The sequence below is a fragment of the Marmota flaviventris genome, chromosome 10 (genome assembly GCF_047511675.1).
Source record: "Marmota flaviventris isolate mMarFla1 chromosome 10, mMarFla1.hap1, whole genome shotgun sequence".
NCBI lineage: Eukaryota > Metazoa > Chordata > Mammalia > Rodentia > Sciuridae > Marmota > Marmota flaviventris.
The window spans coordinates 6357057-6374504 of record NC_092507.1 but is presented as its reverse complement, the minus strand read 5'-3'; the positions used below and the strand labels follow the sequence as shown (position 1 = coordinate 6374504).

Sequence of the window (17448 nt, the reverse complement as noted above, 5' to 3'; positions counted from 1 at the left end):
AGGAACAGCGCTGTCAAGAGTCACAGCACCTCCCTTCCCCTGCTGGACACACATCCTGAGCTTTCTCTGATACTGACTGTGAGGACCTGGAGGGCTCTGAGCTACAACTCTCAGAAGCCTGGGATTCCCTTACCACCAAGTCTCCCGAGGTTTTCCCTTTCCGCCTGTGCCCTTGGATCTCCTGTAGTGTGCTGTGGCAGCCTGCCTACCCGGCCTGCCCCTGGACCTTCTGCCCTGTAAGCTGTGCATCTCTGTCTTCACCTTTGGGCCTCCAGTTTGAGGGCAGCAGTGTGTCCTGCAGCCTCTTTTCTCTGCCAAAGAAGAGTTGTTAATTTTTCAGTTTGTCCCACTTTTTACTCATTTTTAGGACAGAGAGGTGGACTCCCACCCTCCTTATATGCAGGGCTGGAAACCACAAGTTCCCCAGAGAGAGAGAGAGAGATTGAGAGAGATTGATTGATTGATTGTGTGTGTGTTGCCAATACTGGGGATGGAGCCCAGGGCCTCACTTGTGCTAGGCAAACGCTGTTCCACTGAGCTGCACCCCTACCCCCATTATAACATTTTAAAATACACAAATCAGTGGTATCTAGTCTATTTACAGTGTTGTATAACCACTGTTTCTATCTAGTTCTACAATATTTTCATCTCCACGAAAGAAAGCCTTACACCATTACGTAGTCCTGACTCCTCCCCAGCGCCTGGTGGGCACTGACCTGCTCTGCCTCTGTGGATCTACTTATTCTGGATACTCCTGTAAGTGGAATTGTCGTGTGAGAAGGTGTGTCTGAAGAAGGGTCCCAAGAGTTCCCGGAGAGTGGGGGGCCTTGGCTCAGGACCAGCAGTGTTCTTGGTGTAACCTGATAGAAAAGCATCGTGGTGCAGGGCAATCCAGGGCAGACAGGGTTACTTAGGAAAATAGACACACATCCAAGGGAACTGGGGCCATCTCAAGAGGGATGCTTTTGGGGTGAAGCAAGAAAGGTGCAGAATGAAGAGGTCTCCAGAGGGGAGACAGTGGCTGGTTGGTGGGGTGAGTGTTTGGGGCTGACTGGAGGTGGACCAGGGTGGAGTTCCATGGTGCACGCTTTTTTTAGTGGTTCACCGGTGTTTCCTTTGAGATTCCATCTCTCCTTTTTTTCCAAATCCCTGTCTCGGAATCAAGACATGACCTTTTGTGTCTGACTTCTTCCAGCAGGCCTCGTGTTTCTGAGGTCTGTCAGTATTGTAGGCATCTCATTTCATTTTTTAAAAAATGGTTCTATTGTGTGGATATACAGGCATTCATCTGTTGATGCTTATTCTGGGTTTTCCCTCCTGTTGGGATTTTGAATACTCCTGCTCTGAATATTCCTAGGTAAGTGTTTGAGTGCCTGTTTTCAGTTCTTTCAGGTATGCACATCTGGGAGTGGAATTACTGGGTCACACGGCAAGCCCATGTAGTTTATTTTCTTTTATTTAATTTTTGGTACTGAGACTGAAGCCAGCAGTGTGAACGCTGAGCCACATCCCCAGCCCTTTTTATTTTGAGATAGGGTCTTGCTTCCTTGCTGAGGCTGACCTTATATTTGGCTCCTCCAGCCTTTCCTGGGTCGCCGTGCTGGCTTCTGTGTAGTTGACTGGGGAGTCGCCAACCAGCAGTAGAAGCCCGCTGCCAAAGGGAGCAGTTCCTGTGCCCTCCTGCCAGGCCAGTTCTTGGCATTTCCAAGCCAGGCTCCTGCTTCCTTCAGTGGTTCTTCCTGTGACTTTGTTTCCAGTCTCCCCCAGGTGCCTGGCTTCTTTCGCTTGGGGGCCTCCATGGTGTGATGTTGCTGCAGAGGGCCAGGGTTTGAGGCCCCTGTATAGGGCGGGCGGAATGGAGGGGCAGGGCCTGACCCAGCCCCCAGCCCCCAGCCCCCAGCCCCCGACCCCCGACCTTGGTTTCTGCTGGAGGCGGGTCCTTGCCTTTGTTGGTCGCTGTTGGCCCCTCTGCCCGTTCTGCCCTTTGCTTCTGATTCCTCACTCCACCTTGTGTCCCGTCCTGTCACTCTGGCTTCCTGTCATCACTCTGGCTTCCTGTTCTGGAATCCAACACGGCGGACGGTTGAGGAGAGCCAGGTGATGGGCTAGTCCAGGTTTCCAGGGGCCCTTCTTCAGCAACCTCTGGGGTGGCCATTAACCCATTGCAAGTCCTTTGGTTTGGTTCCCAGCTCGCGCTCTCCTTCTGGGTCTCAGCTCGGGAGGAGCTTCCTCGGGTGTCTTGCCACGGTTAGGGTGCCATCCAGAGCGCCATCCTGGGCTTCAGATGAACTGGTGAGTCAGGTTTTTAGCGGATGCTCGGCGCTAGCTAAACTATGGCTGGTGTTATTCTTCCAGCTTCTGTTGGGCTTCCCTGGTACCCTTCACAGAGGGGAAAATGGTTAGATAACTTGTTCTGGTGGAGGCTGTCACCAACCCTTGTGATTTCCTGTCTTCCTCTAAGGGCACAGGGACCACTAGGCCTTTGTCCTCCCCAGTGTCAAACCCTTGGAGCCATAGGTGGCTGTTTCCATCTTCTTCCCAGTTCATAGATCACGTCTCTGGGTGTTTCATGGGTTCCTTCCAGATGGGCTGCAATGCAGGTTGGCGGTGCTACCGCTAGCCTCTCGGTGTCCTGGGATCTAGAACCCGAGACACTAAGGGTGAGGTGTGTGCCTGTCTGTCTCTCTCTGAGATTGAACACCCAGGGCATTTTACCACTAGGTTACATCTCCTGTCCTTTTTATTTTGAGACAGGGGCTCACTAAGTTGCCCAGGACAACCTTGAATTTGAGATCCACCTGCCTCAGCCTCCCAAGTGGCTGGGTTATAGGTGTGTGCCACCCTACCCAACTGTGTGAACCTTTCTTTTTCCTTCATGTCCTCCCCCATCTTGGATCTAGTTCTCTCATTGTATTGATTCTGCTCTTTCTAATAAAATTAAATGTGCTTCTTGAGAGTTTCAGTGGCAAAATGTTTAAGCAGTTTCATTTTCTGTGTTTTTCATGCAATGTTAACTATTTTACAAATAACGTAAGAATGTTAATCTTGCTGTGTTTAGTATTTTAGGAACATAAACAACAAAGGAGCAAGCTGGGTGTGGTGATGCATCTCTGTCATCCCATCGAAGTTCAAGGCCAGGCTCTTCAATTTAGCAAGGCCCTGATCAACTTAGTGACACCCCATCTCAAAATAGAAAACAAGAAAGGGCTGGGGTTGTGGCTTAGTAGTAAAGCCCCCCCTGGGTTCAGTCCCCAGTGCCAAAAAAAAAAAAAAAAAGAGCAAGGACAGAATCTTGATCCCTCCCCCGCCTCTAACTAGCATTTATGGATTTCTTAGGCAATCTTAGCTTGTGGTGGTATTTTGGGTAGCAGCTGTTAAGAACTCTTTGCATTGATAATGAATGTCAGCATGTCTTAAATACTGTGTGGCCTTTTAAAAACTATGTATGATAAAGTTTTTCATTGTACATGAAGGTCAGGAGTCTTAAAAAAGCATACACAGGAGTTGGAAATCACGTTGTTAGTCGCCATTCAGGACAGCGCCCTGTCCTAATTTAATTCAAGACAAATGTGATAATGATAAAGAAGAAAGAAAAGGGCAAGCCTGGCCTGTGTTTTCTGATAACATTGCAAAATAGCAAGTTTAAGGAGATTGTGGCGGCTTGTAGTTCCACAGTTGGATTTCCGATTGGCGTTGTAGGAGTTCATGGGCATCCGTTAAAAACCTGACTCACCACAGTTCACACTTGTATAATCCTGGTGCTCGGGAGGCTGAGGCAGGAGGATTACAGTTTGAGGCCAGCAACTTAGCTCAGCAACTTAGCTTAGGTTCAGGGACACCCAGATGGTGGAGGCAGGGTATGACAAAGATGCCGCTGGAGGACCAGACAGGGAGACAAGTTGCCTCCTTGTTTAGGATAAGTCCCATTACCATGACAGCTCCGCCTGCGGACTTATCACTATGACAACTCCCACCACAGGTTGGATATTTAAAAATGACCAATGGGAATAAAGTGGACAGTGTTCTAATTAGGTTTTCTAAGTAAACAATGGGGGGAAAGTGGATGATATTTTAATCAGGCATCATAAGGTAACCTATGGGGGCAGATTGGATAAGGTCTTCAATAAGGTCTGTGTAGGGAAGAGACCCAACCCAAAGCTCAGCACATAAGACTCTGATTTCCAGACACTGGGGCCTTGAGCCTCTCTTGCTCAGCCCACTTCTCTACCTCACAGGGTGCTGCCCTCACCTCCACTGTCACTTTGCCTGTTACTGTATGTAACAATTAATTCTTTGTTTAGGACACCAAGGCGCTGGACCCCAGCTTGGCACCCCAGCAGTAACACTAGTGAGACCCTATCTCAAAATAAAATTTAAAACCTGGGGGCTAGACTTGTAGCTCAGTGGTGGAGTGCCCTGGGTTCAATCCCCAGTGTTGAGCATGCAGTTGTGCACGCACACACACAGAGGAACTGAACTGAGGGATGTTAAAGGGCTCTATTCCAAAGGTATTTTGCTCCTGTATTTCTGTATTATATAAGAAATCCCTGTATTTCTTACCATAGTTTCTACTTTTATATGCAATAATTGAAGTTCTTTGCAGAGTGCAAGGGTGGGTAATCATTAGCATTTAAGGCAAATTAGTATCCAGACCAGCTGGCCTGTGTTAGCAGGGCAACCAGGAAGTAGAAAGTTGGAGCTAAGGAAGCAGTCCTGAAAATCTGGAAGCATTTTCTTCACTGTGGGGGTGGGGAGGTGGGGAGTAGGGTGGGCCTCTAGACACCTGGCAGCAGCATGCACAGAGAGAGAGTAGTGGGTGATCCTGGTAATGTTCACAGTCTTGTTTGCTTTTCCCATGGGAAGTTCTGTTTGTTACACTTTGGAGAATTAACAGTCACACACGAGGTGATTTTGCTTAAGGTGAGCTCTTGTGCTAAAGCAGAAGCCAGGTGCCGGAGGCAGCTGTGGTACCAGTGTTGATCAGGTGTCCTACAGGAGCCAGGCTGCAAGGGGGGAGGGGGGCGTGTCAGTGCACTTAAGGAGTAACATGAAAAACTTAAGAAAGCTCCTGACGGCCTCTGCTCACCAGCCTGGTGTGACATGGTGGCTTTCTGCTGGGGACTGTGTCACAGTCTCCTAGAGAACGTTCCAAACCAGACCTGCCAGAGGCCCAGGAGATGCAGTTTGCGGGAGACATCTAGAGGTTGGCCTGCCACCCCGCTAGGGACCACTGCTGCAGCTGAGTGGGGAGGGCCCTCTAGGTTTGGCCCCCCTGCTGTTAGGATACTTGTTTTCCTCCTCTGCTTAGTCCAGAGATGGACAACTGGAAGAGGCACGTTCTCTAACTCTGTCCCACCTCCCAGCCTCCTTTCACAACCATTCACCACTTGTCCTGAGACCACCTCAGCATTTGTGTTGGACAGCTGCTGCCCAGGGCTGCAGAGCTTGAGGGAATCTCAGCAGCCCTGAACACCCCTCCAGTGCCTGCCCACCTTGCTTAAAGACCCCCAAATTCCCTGGGACACCTACCCACAGACACCAAGCAGTGTCTTTAGGCACTGACTCTGGGTATTCTGGCTTCTGTAGCTATGGGTGTGGCTCCCACACCTAAGCTGTTGGTTATTGATTACCATCACCCAGAGGAATCCTGCGTCCCCAGGAGTAGCTCCATCTGGATTCTTCAGCTGAGTTTGGAGGGAGACCCCTTATTTCCAAAACATTTAAGGATGGCCTTTCCTGTGCACCTTGGCTGTCACCTTAAGGACTTCTGGAGAGCAAAAGCTTTTGTTGCTAGAAAACTTATTTTCTGTAGGCACAAGAGTGCTGTCACACATCCCATTATGTTTCTGAAGATAGAAGCCTTGGTCAGGACACTTGAGAGCTGCCCATGAAGCCCGAATCAGAGTAAGCATGGAATGCAGATGAGACCATCAGCCTTACTCATTAGGTTTTGGGATTGGAGCCTGGCCTGCTAGTTTTATAAGTGGATCTTAATATTGAGTCAAAAAGAAGTTGTTTAGGAAAGTAACTTCTGCACTTAATGCCACTGAAATATTCTTTTTTTGTTGTTGTTGTTAGTACTGGGAATTGAACCCAGGAGCACTTTATCACTGAGCCACATCTCCAGCCCTTTTTATTTTTTATTTTAAGATAGGTCTCACTAAGTTGTTCAGGGCCTTACTAAGTTGCTGAGGCTAGCTTTGAACTTGTGAGCCTCCTGCCTCAGCCTTTTGAGCTGCTGGGATTACAGGCATGTGCCACCAACCCAGGTGCCATTGAAGTATTCTTATGTGCCTGCTAGAAAGGTTTGTAGATATGGGAAAATTAAGTACAACCTTTTGTGAAAACCTGAGCAGTAGAAAAATGAGCTAAGGGTTAGCTGAAGGGCAACCTTTTGGTGTCAGCTTGGTGTGGGTGGGAAACAGGTTGAGCACACATGCTCTGCCTTGAGCACACATGCTCTGCCTTGAGCTGCATCCCCAGCCCCCATGTAAACATTTAAAAAACTTGTTGGAGGCGTCTTTACAATGTGAATATTTTCCTAATAAAACTGAAAAAATGCTAAGTGTCCTTGATGGCTGAGCACCAGTGACTGTGCGGAGCAAACCTGTAGAGAGAAACCTGGAACTGCTTCCAGAAGGGCGTGATGGGACATGGCTGTAGTTCCAGAGTCCCAGCAGTACTGGAGGTCGAGGGAGGGGGTCGCAGAGTGCTTGAATCCAGGAGTTGGAGACCAGCCTGGACCATCTCAAAGGGAAACGTCTGTATTTCCCGTTTGTCCATCTGCCCACCCACCTGCCCTTCCAGCTTGCCGGCTGCCTTTTCACCTTTCTCAAGAAAGTGGAGGGATGTTTGGTTATTTCACCTCCAGTGCTGGAATAGACACCCCATGGGCAGCGCCGCTGGGAAACAGCACAGAAGCATCACGTGCACTCCTCGCCCCTGTGCAAAGCAAACTGTTGTGCCAGCCTAGGTGGACTATGTTACCTTCAGCCTTTCTGTGTCACTAGCCATTAAGCCCTCTGCAGACGCAGCAGGTGGTGTCCCTACTTCTTCCTGGGATAGGGCGAGGGGAAGTAGCAGAGTATTAAGATGTTGTTGCTGAAGACAATTAAATACAAGTAGACTGTTGACCGCCAGCATACCAGAAGCCTCCTTTACAGTTAGAGGTCCAGTCACGTGGAGGTGCTGCGCAGTGGGGCCAGGTTTCTGGAGGTTTTTGCCTGGCTTCTGCAGGTGTCACAAGTCCCTTAAAGCTGCTGAGTATTTTGTGGGTTTGCAGGTGTTTTTTGGGGGAAGAGGTTCATGGCTTTTGTTATATTTCTCAAAAGAATCTATGATCGGGCCGGGTTACGGCTCAGTGGTGGAGTGCTTGCCTAGCACATGTGAGGCACTGCGTTTGGTCCTCAGGTTCTCAGTACTACATAGAGCTAAATAAGTGGAAGAAAGGTGTCATGTCTACCTACAACTCAAAAATTTTTTAAAAAGAAAAAAGAATCTGTGATCTGAAAATGTTGTGACCTTGGCTTTAGAAGGTCCTATCATTCTAAACTTCCAGTTAACTGTTATTTGTCTTTCGGGATGTTGTGTTTAGCATTTAGATTTAACAGCAGAAACATTAATTCTTCCTGGGTGTGTTTTTTTTTTTTTTTTGTACTGGGGATTGAACTGAGGGGCACTTTATAGCTGAGTTACATCCTAGCCCTTTTTATTTTCGTATTTTGAGACAGGGTCTCACTAAGTTGCTGAGGCTTGCCTTGAACTTGTGATCCTCCTGCTTCAGCCTCCAGAGCTGCTGGGATTACAGGCATGTGCTGTCATGCTTGACCTTCCTGGTTTCTTTTTCTTTTTCTTTTTTTTTGGTACCTGGGATTAAACCCAGGGGCACCTAACCACTGAGCCACATCTCCACCCCTTTTTAATATTTTATTTAGAGACAGGGTCTTGTTGAGTTGCTTAGGGCCTCACTAAGTTGTTGAGGCTGGTTTTGAACTTGCGATTCTCCTGTCTCAGCCTCTGGAGCCATTGGGATTATAGGCATGTGCCACCATGCCTGGCCTTGTTTCCTGTATCCTAATTTTTACAAGCACACTTGTGATCCTGACTTCTCAAAAATAGCACTGTGACTATTGCTGTCTCTCTCCTAAACATTAGCTAAATCTTTTGAAAAATCAGTCTTAATGGTAAGCAAAATCAAGCACAGTGTCTGACTGGGAGCCAGGGCTCTGTAAATATGTGTTGTATTTGACATGGAATGAACAAAACTGAATATGTTCAAGTCAGTAGAATATTCAGATCAAAACAGAAGTGAATTGAAACATACTGAGAAAAAAATCTTTTTGAACAGCAATGTCAGTAAAACTGTCAAAAAAAACCATTCTCAACAAAACATTGGCAGATCAAATTGAAGGATGTATAAAAAGAATTATACACTGCGACCATATGGGATTTATTCCGTGTATACAAGGCTATTTCAACATTCAAAAGTCAGTAATCTACTGTCTCAACACACATGATCCCTTCAGTTAATCACACGATCATATCAGTTAATGCAGAAATGGCTTTTTTGTTTTCTTTTTAAATTGGGTACTGAGCCCAGGGGTGCTCTACCACTGAGCCACATCCCTACCCTTTTTATTTTTTGAGACAGGGTCTCACTAAGTTGCTTAGGGCCTTGTTACATTGCTAAGGCTAGATTTGAACTTGGGATCCTCCTGCCTCAGCCCCCTGCAAGTTGCTGGGGTGACAGGCGCGTGTTCCAGGCCTGGCCTGGAGGGCCTATTGCTGCTTTTTGATGTGGTGAGAGAGCATGGCGCTAGCTGGGCCCCTCACGACCTCCTGGAGGCCCTATCTCTACCCGCCATCAGCACAGCACCCCTTTCTTCTCAGTCCCAGGCGGGCGGTTCCCTGCTGGCTGTGTGGGGTGGAAGCCCAGATACCAGACTGCAGCCTCTTTCACCCCTGCTTCCACTCCTCTCAGGCTGCCCAGTCAGGCCAGGGCTGGTCTCACTTCCCCCTCCTTGTTGGCCACTCAGTCCAGCTGGGGTGGCAGGAGAAGCCCTGGCTCTCACTCTGCCCTGTTTGTCTCCAGCATTTTGCGGCTCCCTCACTTCTGGAACTGTGTTGGCCAGCCTGCCTGCCAGCTCATGCCTGGGACAGGTTTCCAAGCCTGCAAACTCACAGACAGTGGGTCTAGACCTTCTGCTTTTGAAGCCATTGTCGCCTTTCAGAAACTCGATGCATAAGGCTGAGTGTTGCAGGGCCGTGTGTGCGTGTGTGTGCGTGTGCGCAATGCCTGCGTGGGTCAACAGAAGTCTCACACTGCTCGTTCATTTAATGTAAAAAAACTGCAGGTGTTTTTGGTTTTTACACTGATGCGGTGCCTGCAGATTACAAAGCTGCTGTCTTAATGTGGCCGACACTGGTTTTCTTAGGTAGGTACAAGTCAGTGATTCTCAAGGGAGTTGGGGTTTGTAGCAGTGTCTAGAGACTACTCTGGCTGTCCAACTTGGGGGGTACCAGTGGCATCTGTCTAATGTTTGGAAGCCCTGGGTGCAGCAAAACATCCACAAGGCACCAGACAGCCCACAGCCAGAATTACCATCTGGCCCAGGATGCTGTGGTGCTGAAGTTGAGAAACCCTGGTCTAAACAGTGTCTAATACATATCACGGTTTGTTTGTTTGTTTATTTTGGTTCTGGGGATTGAACCCAGCCAGCAGCACTTTACCACTGAGCCACATCTTCAGCACTTTTTTTTTTTTTTGAGACAGGGTCTTGCTTAATTGCTGAGGCTGGCCTCAAATTTGTGATCCTTCTGCCTCATCCTCCAGAGTTGGTGGAATTACAGGTGTGCACCACCATGCCTGGTTTCAAGCACTTCAAGTTGAGTTTGCTTGGAATTATGATGAAGAAACCCTTAAACCTGTGTTTATAGAATTTGGAGATCCTTTGGAAATGTTTGGTTTTAGGTTTAAAAAAAAAAGTAATTTTTAAAATGTTTTACAAAGTTAGAAGAAATGGATGGTGTAGTAAACAGACCTGTTACTGGGAAGAGCCTCAGCTGAAAAGGAGAGTTTATGTAAATTTCATGTGCCCAGGGCAGTACTTTGGTTGATTAAAGTTTCCTCTTCTGTTGAAGTCTTTTTGTTGTTGTTGTTTTGGAGTAAAACTTTGCAGCATCATTGCATAATACTGCCTCTCTCTTTTCCTTTGCTGAATAAAAAGGATAAAATCAGGCCTCCAAGGAGGTTTGAGGTGTGGGATTTACTCTAGCCTAAGTTGCTAACTGGTGATGCTAACCGGGAGGTATCCTTGGGAATGGCTTTGGGAGTCCCAGGTCTCAGTCCTGGTCTTTCTGCCTTTCTTTAGCTCTTGCTTGTGATGAACTTATTAGAAATACTTGTTTAGTGGCTGGTGACAGGGAGCTGGGGGCCTTCACTCATGTCCTCACAAGAAAGCCAGGGAGGAAGGCGGCGCTGTCACCTGAGAGGGTGGATAAGCAGTGTGTTCCCGGCTCTCACCTAGCAGACTCAAAGCCTTGGATTCCATCCCCAGCCCTGCAAAAGCAAGCAAACAAAGCCACACACATGAACAGCTTCCGTGTACGGAGCAAACAAGCAGGATTTGCACATCAGCCAAGTTCCTTCCAACTCCAAGGCTCCTGCCCTTCCTATCCTACCCCAGAAGGCCTCTGCCTGCAGTCTGTGTGCAGAGGCGCCCACAGTGCTGGTGCTGCGGGTCAGGTCCAGCCCTCCTCCTCACATTCTTGGAGGGGCATGGTCTTGGTCTTGCTTGTGCTGGAGTGAGCCATGTCTGTTCCTTCCTGTGTGCCTTCTGTACCCCTTAACTCGGGTTCACGTGCTCGCTAGTTCTGGTCATCCTTATACATGTGCCCTGCCTTCCGGACTCCTGGTGGCATTGTACCTCCCTACCCTATGACTTCAGCAAGGCCTGTGGCTCTTGACCTCAAGCTAGGAGCATCTGCGACCTGTGTCCCTCTCATGAGAGATTCAGGCACACTGGAGATGGAGGCTGTTTGAGTGCCCATCACTGAGCGCCTTGCCCCTCTTGCTCACCACCATGCTTCCTGTGTACTCTCTGTGTAGTCATGCCTTTTTGGAATGCAGACGGGTGTTGCTGTCCAGCAGAGGTGGCTCGGGTGGCATGAGAGAAAGCCCCTTGCAGCGAACCTCATGCACTAGGGTCTTCAGGAAAGGAGTTTGGCACCAGCTGACCTGCTATCAGTATCTGAGAAGTTAAAGGACTGGTTGGAAGGGCCAGGGCGACTGAGCCTAACTTAAGAATTCATAGCTAAGGGGCTGGGGATGTGGCTCAAGTGGTAGTAGCACGCTTGCCTAGCATGTGTGAGGCACTGGGTTCGATTCTCAGCACCACATAAAAATGAAATAAAGATATTGTGTGCACCTTAAAAACTAAAAAAATAAATACTTAAAAAAAAGAATTCATAGCTAAGGATGGTACTTGGAAGCACTAGGGGTTGTCTTCTTATATTTTGGTTTCGAAACTGTGTGAATATCATACCTATTCCAATTTGAGGGAGTGGGGTTCCAGAGATTGAGCTCAGAGGTGCTTAACCACTGAGCCACATCCCCAGCCCTTTTTTGTTTTCTAATCATTTTTGAGACCAAGTCTTGCTAAGTTGTTGAGCTCGACTTTGAACTTGTGATCCTCCTGCTTTAGCCTCCTGTGCTGCTGGAATGACAGGCGTGTGCCATCACACCCAACTCCAAATGTATTTTGAGAAAAGGAATCAGCTGGAGATTTTAAACATATAGTTTAAACACAGATTTAGCATATATCTCAACAGAGGGCCTAAGGCTTCCAAGCAGCAGGATGTGTAGAGGGGTGATTTGGAGCCTGCAGCTGGGGATACCTGTCGCCACCTGGTGGCAGTATTCCTTAGTTTCAGATGCTTCTGCTGGATCAAGGTCAAAATCTTCTAGGATTTATAGGTGAAATGTGCAATCTTGGGAAACATTCAGCTATTATTATTTAACCATATGACACACCCAGGTGAGTGAATGAGGAGCACACATCAAATCTTATTTGGAAATAGTGGAGTTCTGCTTAGAAATGAGTAAATAAGAAGGGAATGGTTTGTGGTGGTGGGTTGATGTCCAGGGTGCCGTCCGGAGCACCAAGGCACGCTGTGGTCAGCATACAGGCTCTAGACTAGCCTACTGAACTCTCCTGCTTACCACTCGGGTGAAGGACCTGCCTCTCTTTATCCCACGATTTGGGGTGTGCTCAGGATGCAAAACATTTTTTTTTTTAATTTGTAGATGGACACAATACCTTCATCTTATTTATTTTTATGCAGTGCTGAGGATCAAACCCCAGCCCCAGGATGCATAACTTTTGAAAAAAAGATCTTTTTTCCAGTGCTGAGGATAGAACCCAGGGCCTTTTGTGTGCTGGGAGCACTCTGCCAATGAGCTACTTCAGAACCATGAACATAGCTTGTATGTAAAGTTAACCCTGAGTTGATTTTTGTTCATCTTGATTTAAAAATCTATGACAATCTAAAGAATAAAATCCACTGAGACCACAACAAAAGTAGTCACGTCCTAAAATAATGAATGTGTATCCCAGACGTGCCCTGTGCTTCCGGGTCTGGCTGCCAGCTTTGCCAGTTCATTATTTTAAATTAGTGCTGTACTCTTCCAAATATAGTTGGTTTTTAATGGTTTCGGATGTGATGACATGAGTTAAGTATAAACAGGCTACTAGGGTGATACATCCCTACACTTAGGGCCAGTGGTCTCTTGTCTTGGTGATTTTTTTGGGGGAAATGATTACAGAAACATCAGTCACTTGTGCTTATGAATGTTTTATAATGCAAATTGAATGTGATGAAATATTAAAAATACCATTCATTAAATATTGAAAAGTTCAGTCTCTGGAACTGGCCAGATCTATTCATTGTTCTGCTAGCTTAAAGGAGCAATTTAGAAATTTTGAATTATAAAATTAGAATGCTGGGAAAGATAAAAGAGCTGGGACTATAGCTATGAAGTTACTTCCCCTGAACCCACAGCCATTTTAGGCTGTAGGCCTTTCCTTAAGACAGCAGGTCACAGTTCTGTCCCTGCAGGCCTCCAGCAGGTTTCTCTGCCTAGTGTCTTCAATTCCCAATGGGTTAATAAAGGCAATAAATTCATTTAGTTTTTCAGGAGTTTTATGGACTCAAATACTGGAATGAGTCATTAGTCTTATTATCCTGCTTGTGATTTTATTAAAATATTAAAAGTATTAAAACAGATTGTAATCATGTATTGTTATTAATGGCAAATCAAACGTTTTAAAGTGAGAGATGGATGATAAACAATGCAGCATTTGGAGAATGCTCATACTGTTTAAATTCAATTTTTTCGGTGTAGTTCCAGGGGCTTTACCACTGAGCCACATCCCTAGCCCTTTTTGTTTTTATTTTGAAGCAAAGTCCTGCTAAGTTGCTGAGGCTGGCCTTTATTCAGAGGAGTACCCCTCCTGCCTTAGCCTCCAAGTTGCTGGGATCATAGATGTGCACCACTGCGCCCAGCCACACTCGTAGTTTTTTTTTAAACATTTATTTATTTAAGTTTTCGGCGGACACAACATCTTTGTTTGTATGTGGTGCTGAGGATCGAACCCGGGCCGCACGCATGCCAGGCAAGCGCGCTACCGCTTGAGCCACATCCCCAGCCCCACACTCGTAGTTTACGATGATCTGTTTCCCTTATGCTGGCTACTGCAGGCGAGTCTCAGCCTATGTGTGTCACAGCACAGTTCACTTAAGAAGAGGCCTGGAGAGGATGCTGAGGCCCAGCAGAGGTGAGGCGTCCAACCCAGTGCAGAGTGGAGCTGCACTCTGCTCCCAGGGACTCTCTGGGACTGAAGGCTGCTGTGAGGCCAGTTCCGGAGCTGTGGTACATCATGGAGGAGGGCTGTAGTGCTGCCAGGTTCTCCTCGCCAGATCCCTGTTCCAGGAGCACCTCATGGGAGGGACAGGACAAGTCTCAAAGACATTTTGAATTTGGTCTCTGTCATCTGGGTTGAATCTCATATTGAGTCCCCCGTAATTGAACCAGAGTAGCCTTTCCCAGAAGCTCTCTTTTGACCTCTTTGGTTCTTGTGCTGCTTCTGGATTTCCCAGCTTCCTTGTTTAGAGCACCCCTTCCAGAAGCCAGGGGCACCCTCCCGTGCTAAACCCCAAGTCGAACCAGCTCCCAGCTCCAGAGCCGTCTTCTCGTCTTCTCTGCGGGAGAGTCCAGAGCAGGACAGCTGGTTTCATTTGTACCCCACGAGGCTCCTTGTCTGTCCCTCTCTGCACCAGTAGGGCCTCAGCAAGTTGGTGCTCAGCACAGTGCCAGGGTATTGGAACGAGCAGCACAGAAGGCCATGTCCTCACAGGGTCTGGTGGGCTAGGACCGCAGCCTCCTCCACCTGTCCTGAGTGCCGGGCTGTCCTGAGCACTGGGTGCGTTGACTGTCACCTTCCAGAGTCATTGTCCTATTTTACAAATAAGGATACCGAGGCCCACATGTGCAGGTTGGGCAGGGCCCAGGCAGGGTTCACCCAGGTGGCTGGGTTCCAGGGGTCCATCTTCTCCCTGCTTGGGGCACAGATGGAGGGAGGGAGATGTGAGCTGCTGCAGGGAGCTGGAAGAGGCCGTGCACCAAAACCAAAGTGAGGCACTGGGGCGGAGTCCATCTTCTCCCCTCCTCCCGAATGTGCAATGGAGTGCTGCAGGGGCAGCGTGGGGCAGGATGCATGTCCGGGTAGATGGGAGCCCAGCTGGCTCTGTAAGCCAGATGGCAAGAAGGTTTGCAGAAACGTACGACATGCTGCTTTTCTTGGTGAACATTGTTTTTAAAAGTATGCTTATTACTGGGTGTGGTGGCACGTGGCTGTAATCCCAGTGACTGGGAAAGCTGGGGCAGGAGGATCAAAAATTTGAGTCCATCCTCAGTAGTATAGTAAGATTCTCAAAAAGGGCTGGGGATATAGCTCCCTGGTAAAGCACCTGGGATCAATCTCCAGTATTTAAAAAAAAAAAAGTTATCATCATAAAAATATTATGTTAAAAATAAGTTTTTTTTTTTTTTTTTTAAAGAACGGATAAATATTTTTTCCTGGTTTTAATTTCCAATACAGTGAAGTTGATAGATGGACAGGCACGGACATCACAGAGGCCGTCCATGATTTTTGTTGTTAGTGGGCTTAGAAACTACAAGGGTTGAGAACCACCACTGTGGAGGAGTCCCGATGGTGGGGAGAGGGTTACTGGACTGCTGACAGCCGAGGTGAGCATAGAGGTGACAGGACATTGCTTTATCCTGGATTATTCATGTGTGTGGATTTTTTAAAATTGTGGCAAAATGTACGTAACATAAAATTTCCTATCGTTCCCATTTTGGAGCCTAGTTCAGGAGTGCCAAATTCATTTTGCAGCCTCTAAGGCTGTTCATGTTGCAAAAGTACAACATCTCCGTGCTCTCCAGACCCACTCCAGGGATTGGCCTTGTTTTGAAAGCGGAGGCCGGAGGATTTGCTGTGGGCTGGGTGTGCTGTGCAGGTGTATCTGGTGCCAGTATCTTCTGTTGGTGAGCAGGCGGCTTTGTTCTGGTCTCTTCCCTTGCACACACAGGCCCCCACGTGCCTGCTCACTCCAGACTCTTCAGCTATCTGAGGAAAGGATAGGCAAGGCCCAGGGGCTCCTGTCACTGCACAAGTCACTGCACAGCAGTGGAGAAGCACATTGCTTAACAGCAGGGCAGGTCAGGCGGTCCCAGCTTTGTGTGGGCCTCACAGAGTGTGTGTACACAAACCAAGAGGGCTGCAAAGCCACCAGATGGTACAGTCTCATGGGACCTCCGTCACATATTTGGTTTCTTGAAATGTCACCAGTGTGGTGTATGACTGTAGTATCACATGGTGGCATTGGATGCTTCTGGGTTGATTTGCACCTGCAGAAAAGAATTCAAAGGATTCATTTGGCCAATAGACTGGGCTCGAAATCAAGTCCTCACACTTTTCCGATGAGCTTCAATGACATGGGCCCTAGTTAGTCGTTTGGTGGGGGGGCCTTGGCACTTCTGAGGTAGAAAGGAGAGGAAAAGGAGCCACACTGTGCGGGAGTCACAAGAAGCTGGGCACAGCCAGCTCAGGGGACCCAGTGGCCAGAACCTGGAGGAAGTCCTGCACAGACCCTGAGCCCACCCCAGGCAAAGCAAAGCACACAAGAGCCGAAGAGATAGTGGCCGAGCAGAGGCCAGAACAGCAGCTCCAGCGCCCGTCCAGAAGGAGATCCACCCCTTGTGAGGAGGGCAGTCCTGGTTTACAGAGGAGGAAATCCGGATTGAGAGGCTCTTTGCTGTGCTCAAGGTCACCTGGCTCATAAAAGGGCGCCAGAATCTGACCCCAAGTTGGTGATGCTCAAGTGCAATTATTCTTAAACACTCTTTTTTTTTATATTTTTTTTAAAAGAAATTTTGCATTTAGTTTTATTTTAATATATTTGTAATTTTATATTAATCAGTATTTTTCAGCTTTTGCATTTTTTTTTGTAATGAAGATTTAAAATGACACGGCAGTAATTAAGCAATGGTGATGTAAAGAAGAGCATTGTTCTTTGTAAACACCTGTGACTGGCTAAAAACAAGTAGTTTGAGTTTGTAGCCACTGATCCTTTTTTTCATCTTAATTTCTAGAGCAGTTTCTTTCTTATTTCCAGTTGCTTCATGGACAGATGAATTCTACAGGACTTACTCTAGAATTTTAGGATTTTGTCTTATTTGGTTTCAATATTGAACACTACAACCAAATGCGGTCTAGTGGGAGTTTTGTTTTACATAGGTTTGCTCTGGAGTGTGGCTTAGTGGTGGAGAGCTCACCTGGCACACACAAGGCCCACTGCCTCCTCCCTAGCTTCACAAAAGAGAGAAGGAAAAAAACAAGTGTGTCTTCAAAGACCGTGCACTTCACAACAGTAACCCTAACCTCCCCTGTTTCCTTCTGCTTTGTTTTCAACCCAGTCAACAAACACAAGCCGTGGCTGGAGCCCACCTACCATGGCATCGTCACCGAGAACGACAACACGGTGCTGCTTGATCCCCCGCTGATCGCCCTGGATAAAGATGCTCCTCTGCATTTTGCAGGTAGGCATGTGGGTCTCGTCCCTCTTGGCCAACCTGGACTGGAGGGGAGCTTCAGCGCCTGTTAGGATGGCTCTGAGCCTGTTTGGGAGTGTCTCGGTAGCTGAACCTGCCCTGGTTCTGAGGCGATGTGTTTTTCTCTTGGTAGTCACTACAAAAACCTGTTCTGGTTGTTGAAAAGCAAAATACTTAACTTCACTACAGCGTTACATGCCTCAGCTTGATGCAGCTGGGTGGATGGTGTCTGGACCCGTGGATCTCCAGCTGCAGCGGGCACAGTGGCTGAGGGT

General features: G+C 47.7%; 1 protein-coding gene across 4 annotated transcripts in view; it reads left to right on the top strand.

The window, feature by feature from the left end:
- Positions 1-17448, top strand: part of Clstn1 (calsyntenin 1) — a 67890-nt gene that overhangs the window by 19963 nt on the left and 30479 nt on the right. For all 4 annotated transcript variants that reach the window (XM_027947435.2, XM_071617328.1, XM_071617329.1 and 1 more), the window contains exon 2: positions 17039-17161. In XM_027947435.2, the coding sequence (XP_027803236.1) occupies positions 17039-17161 (123 nt within the window). The remainder of the gene's footprint in view (positions 1-17038; positions 17162-17448) is intronic.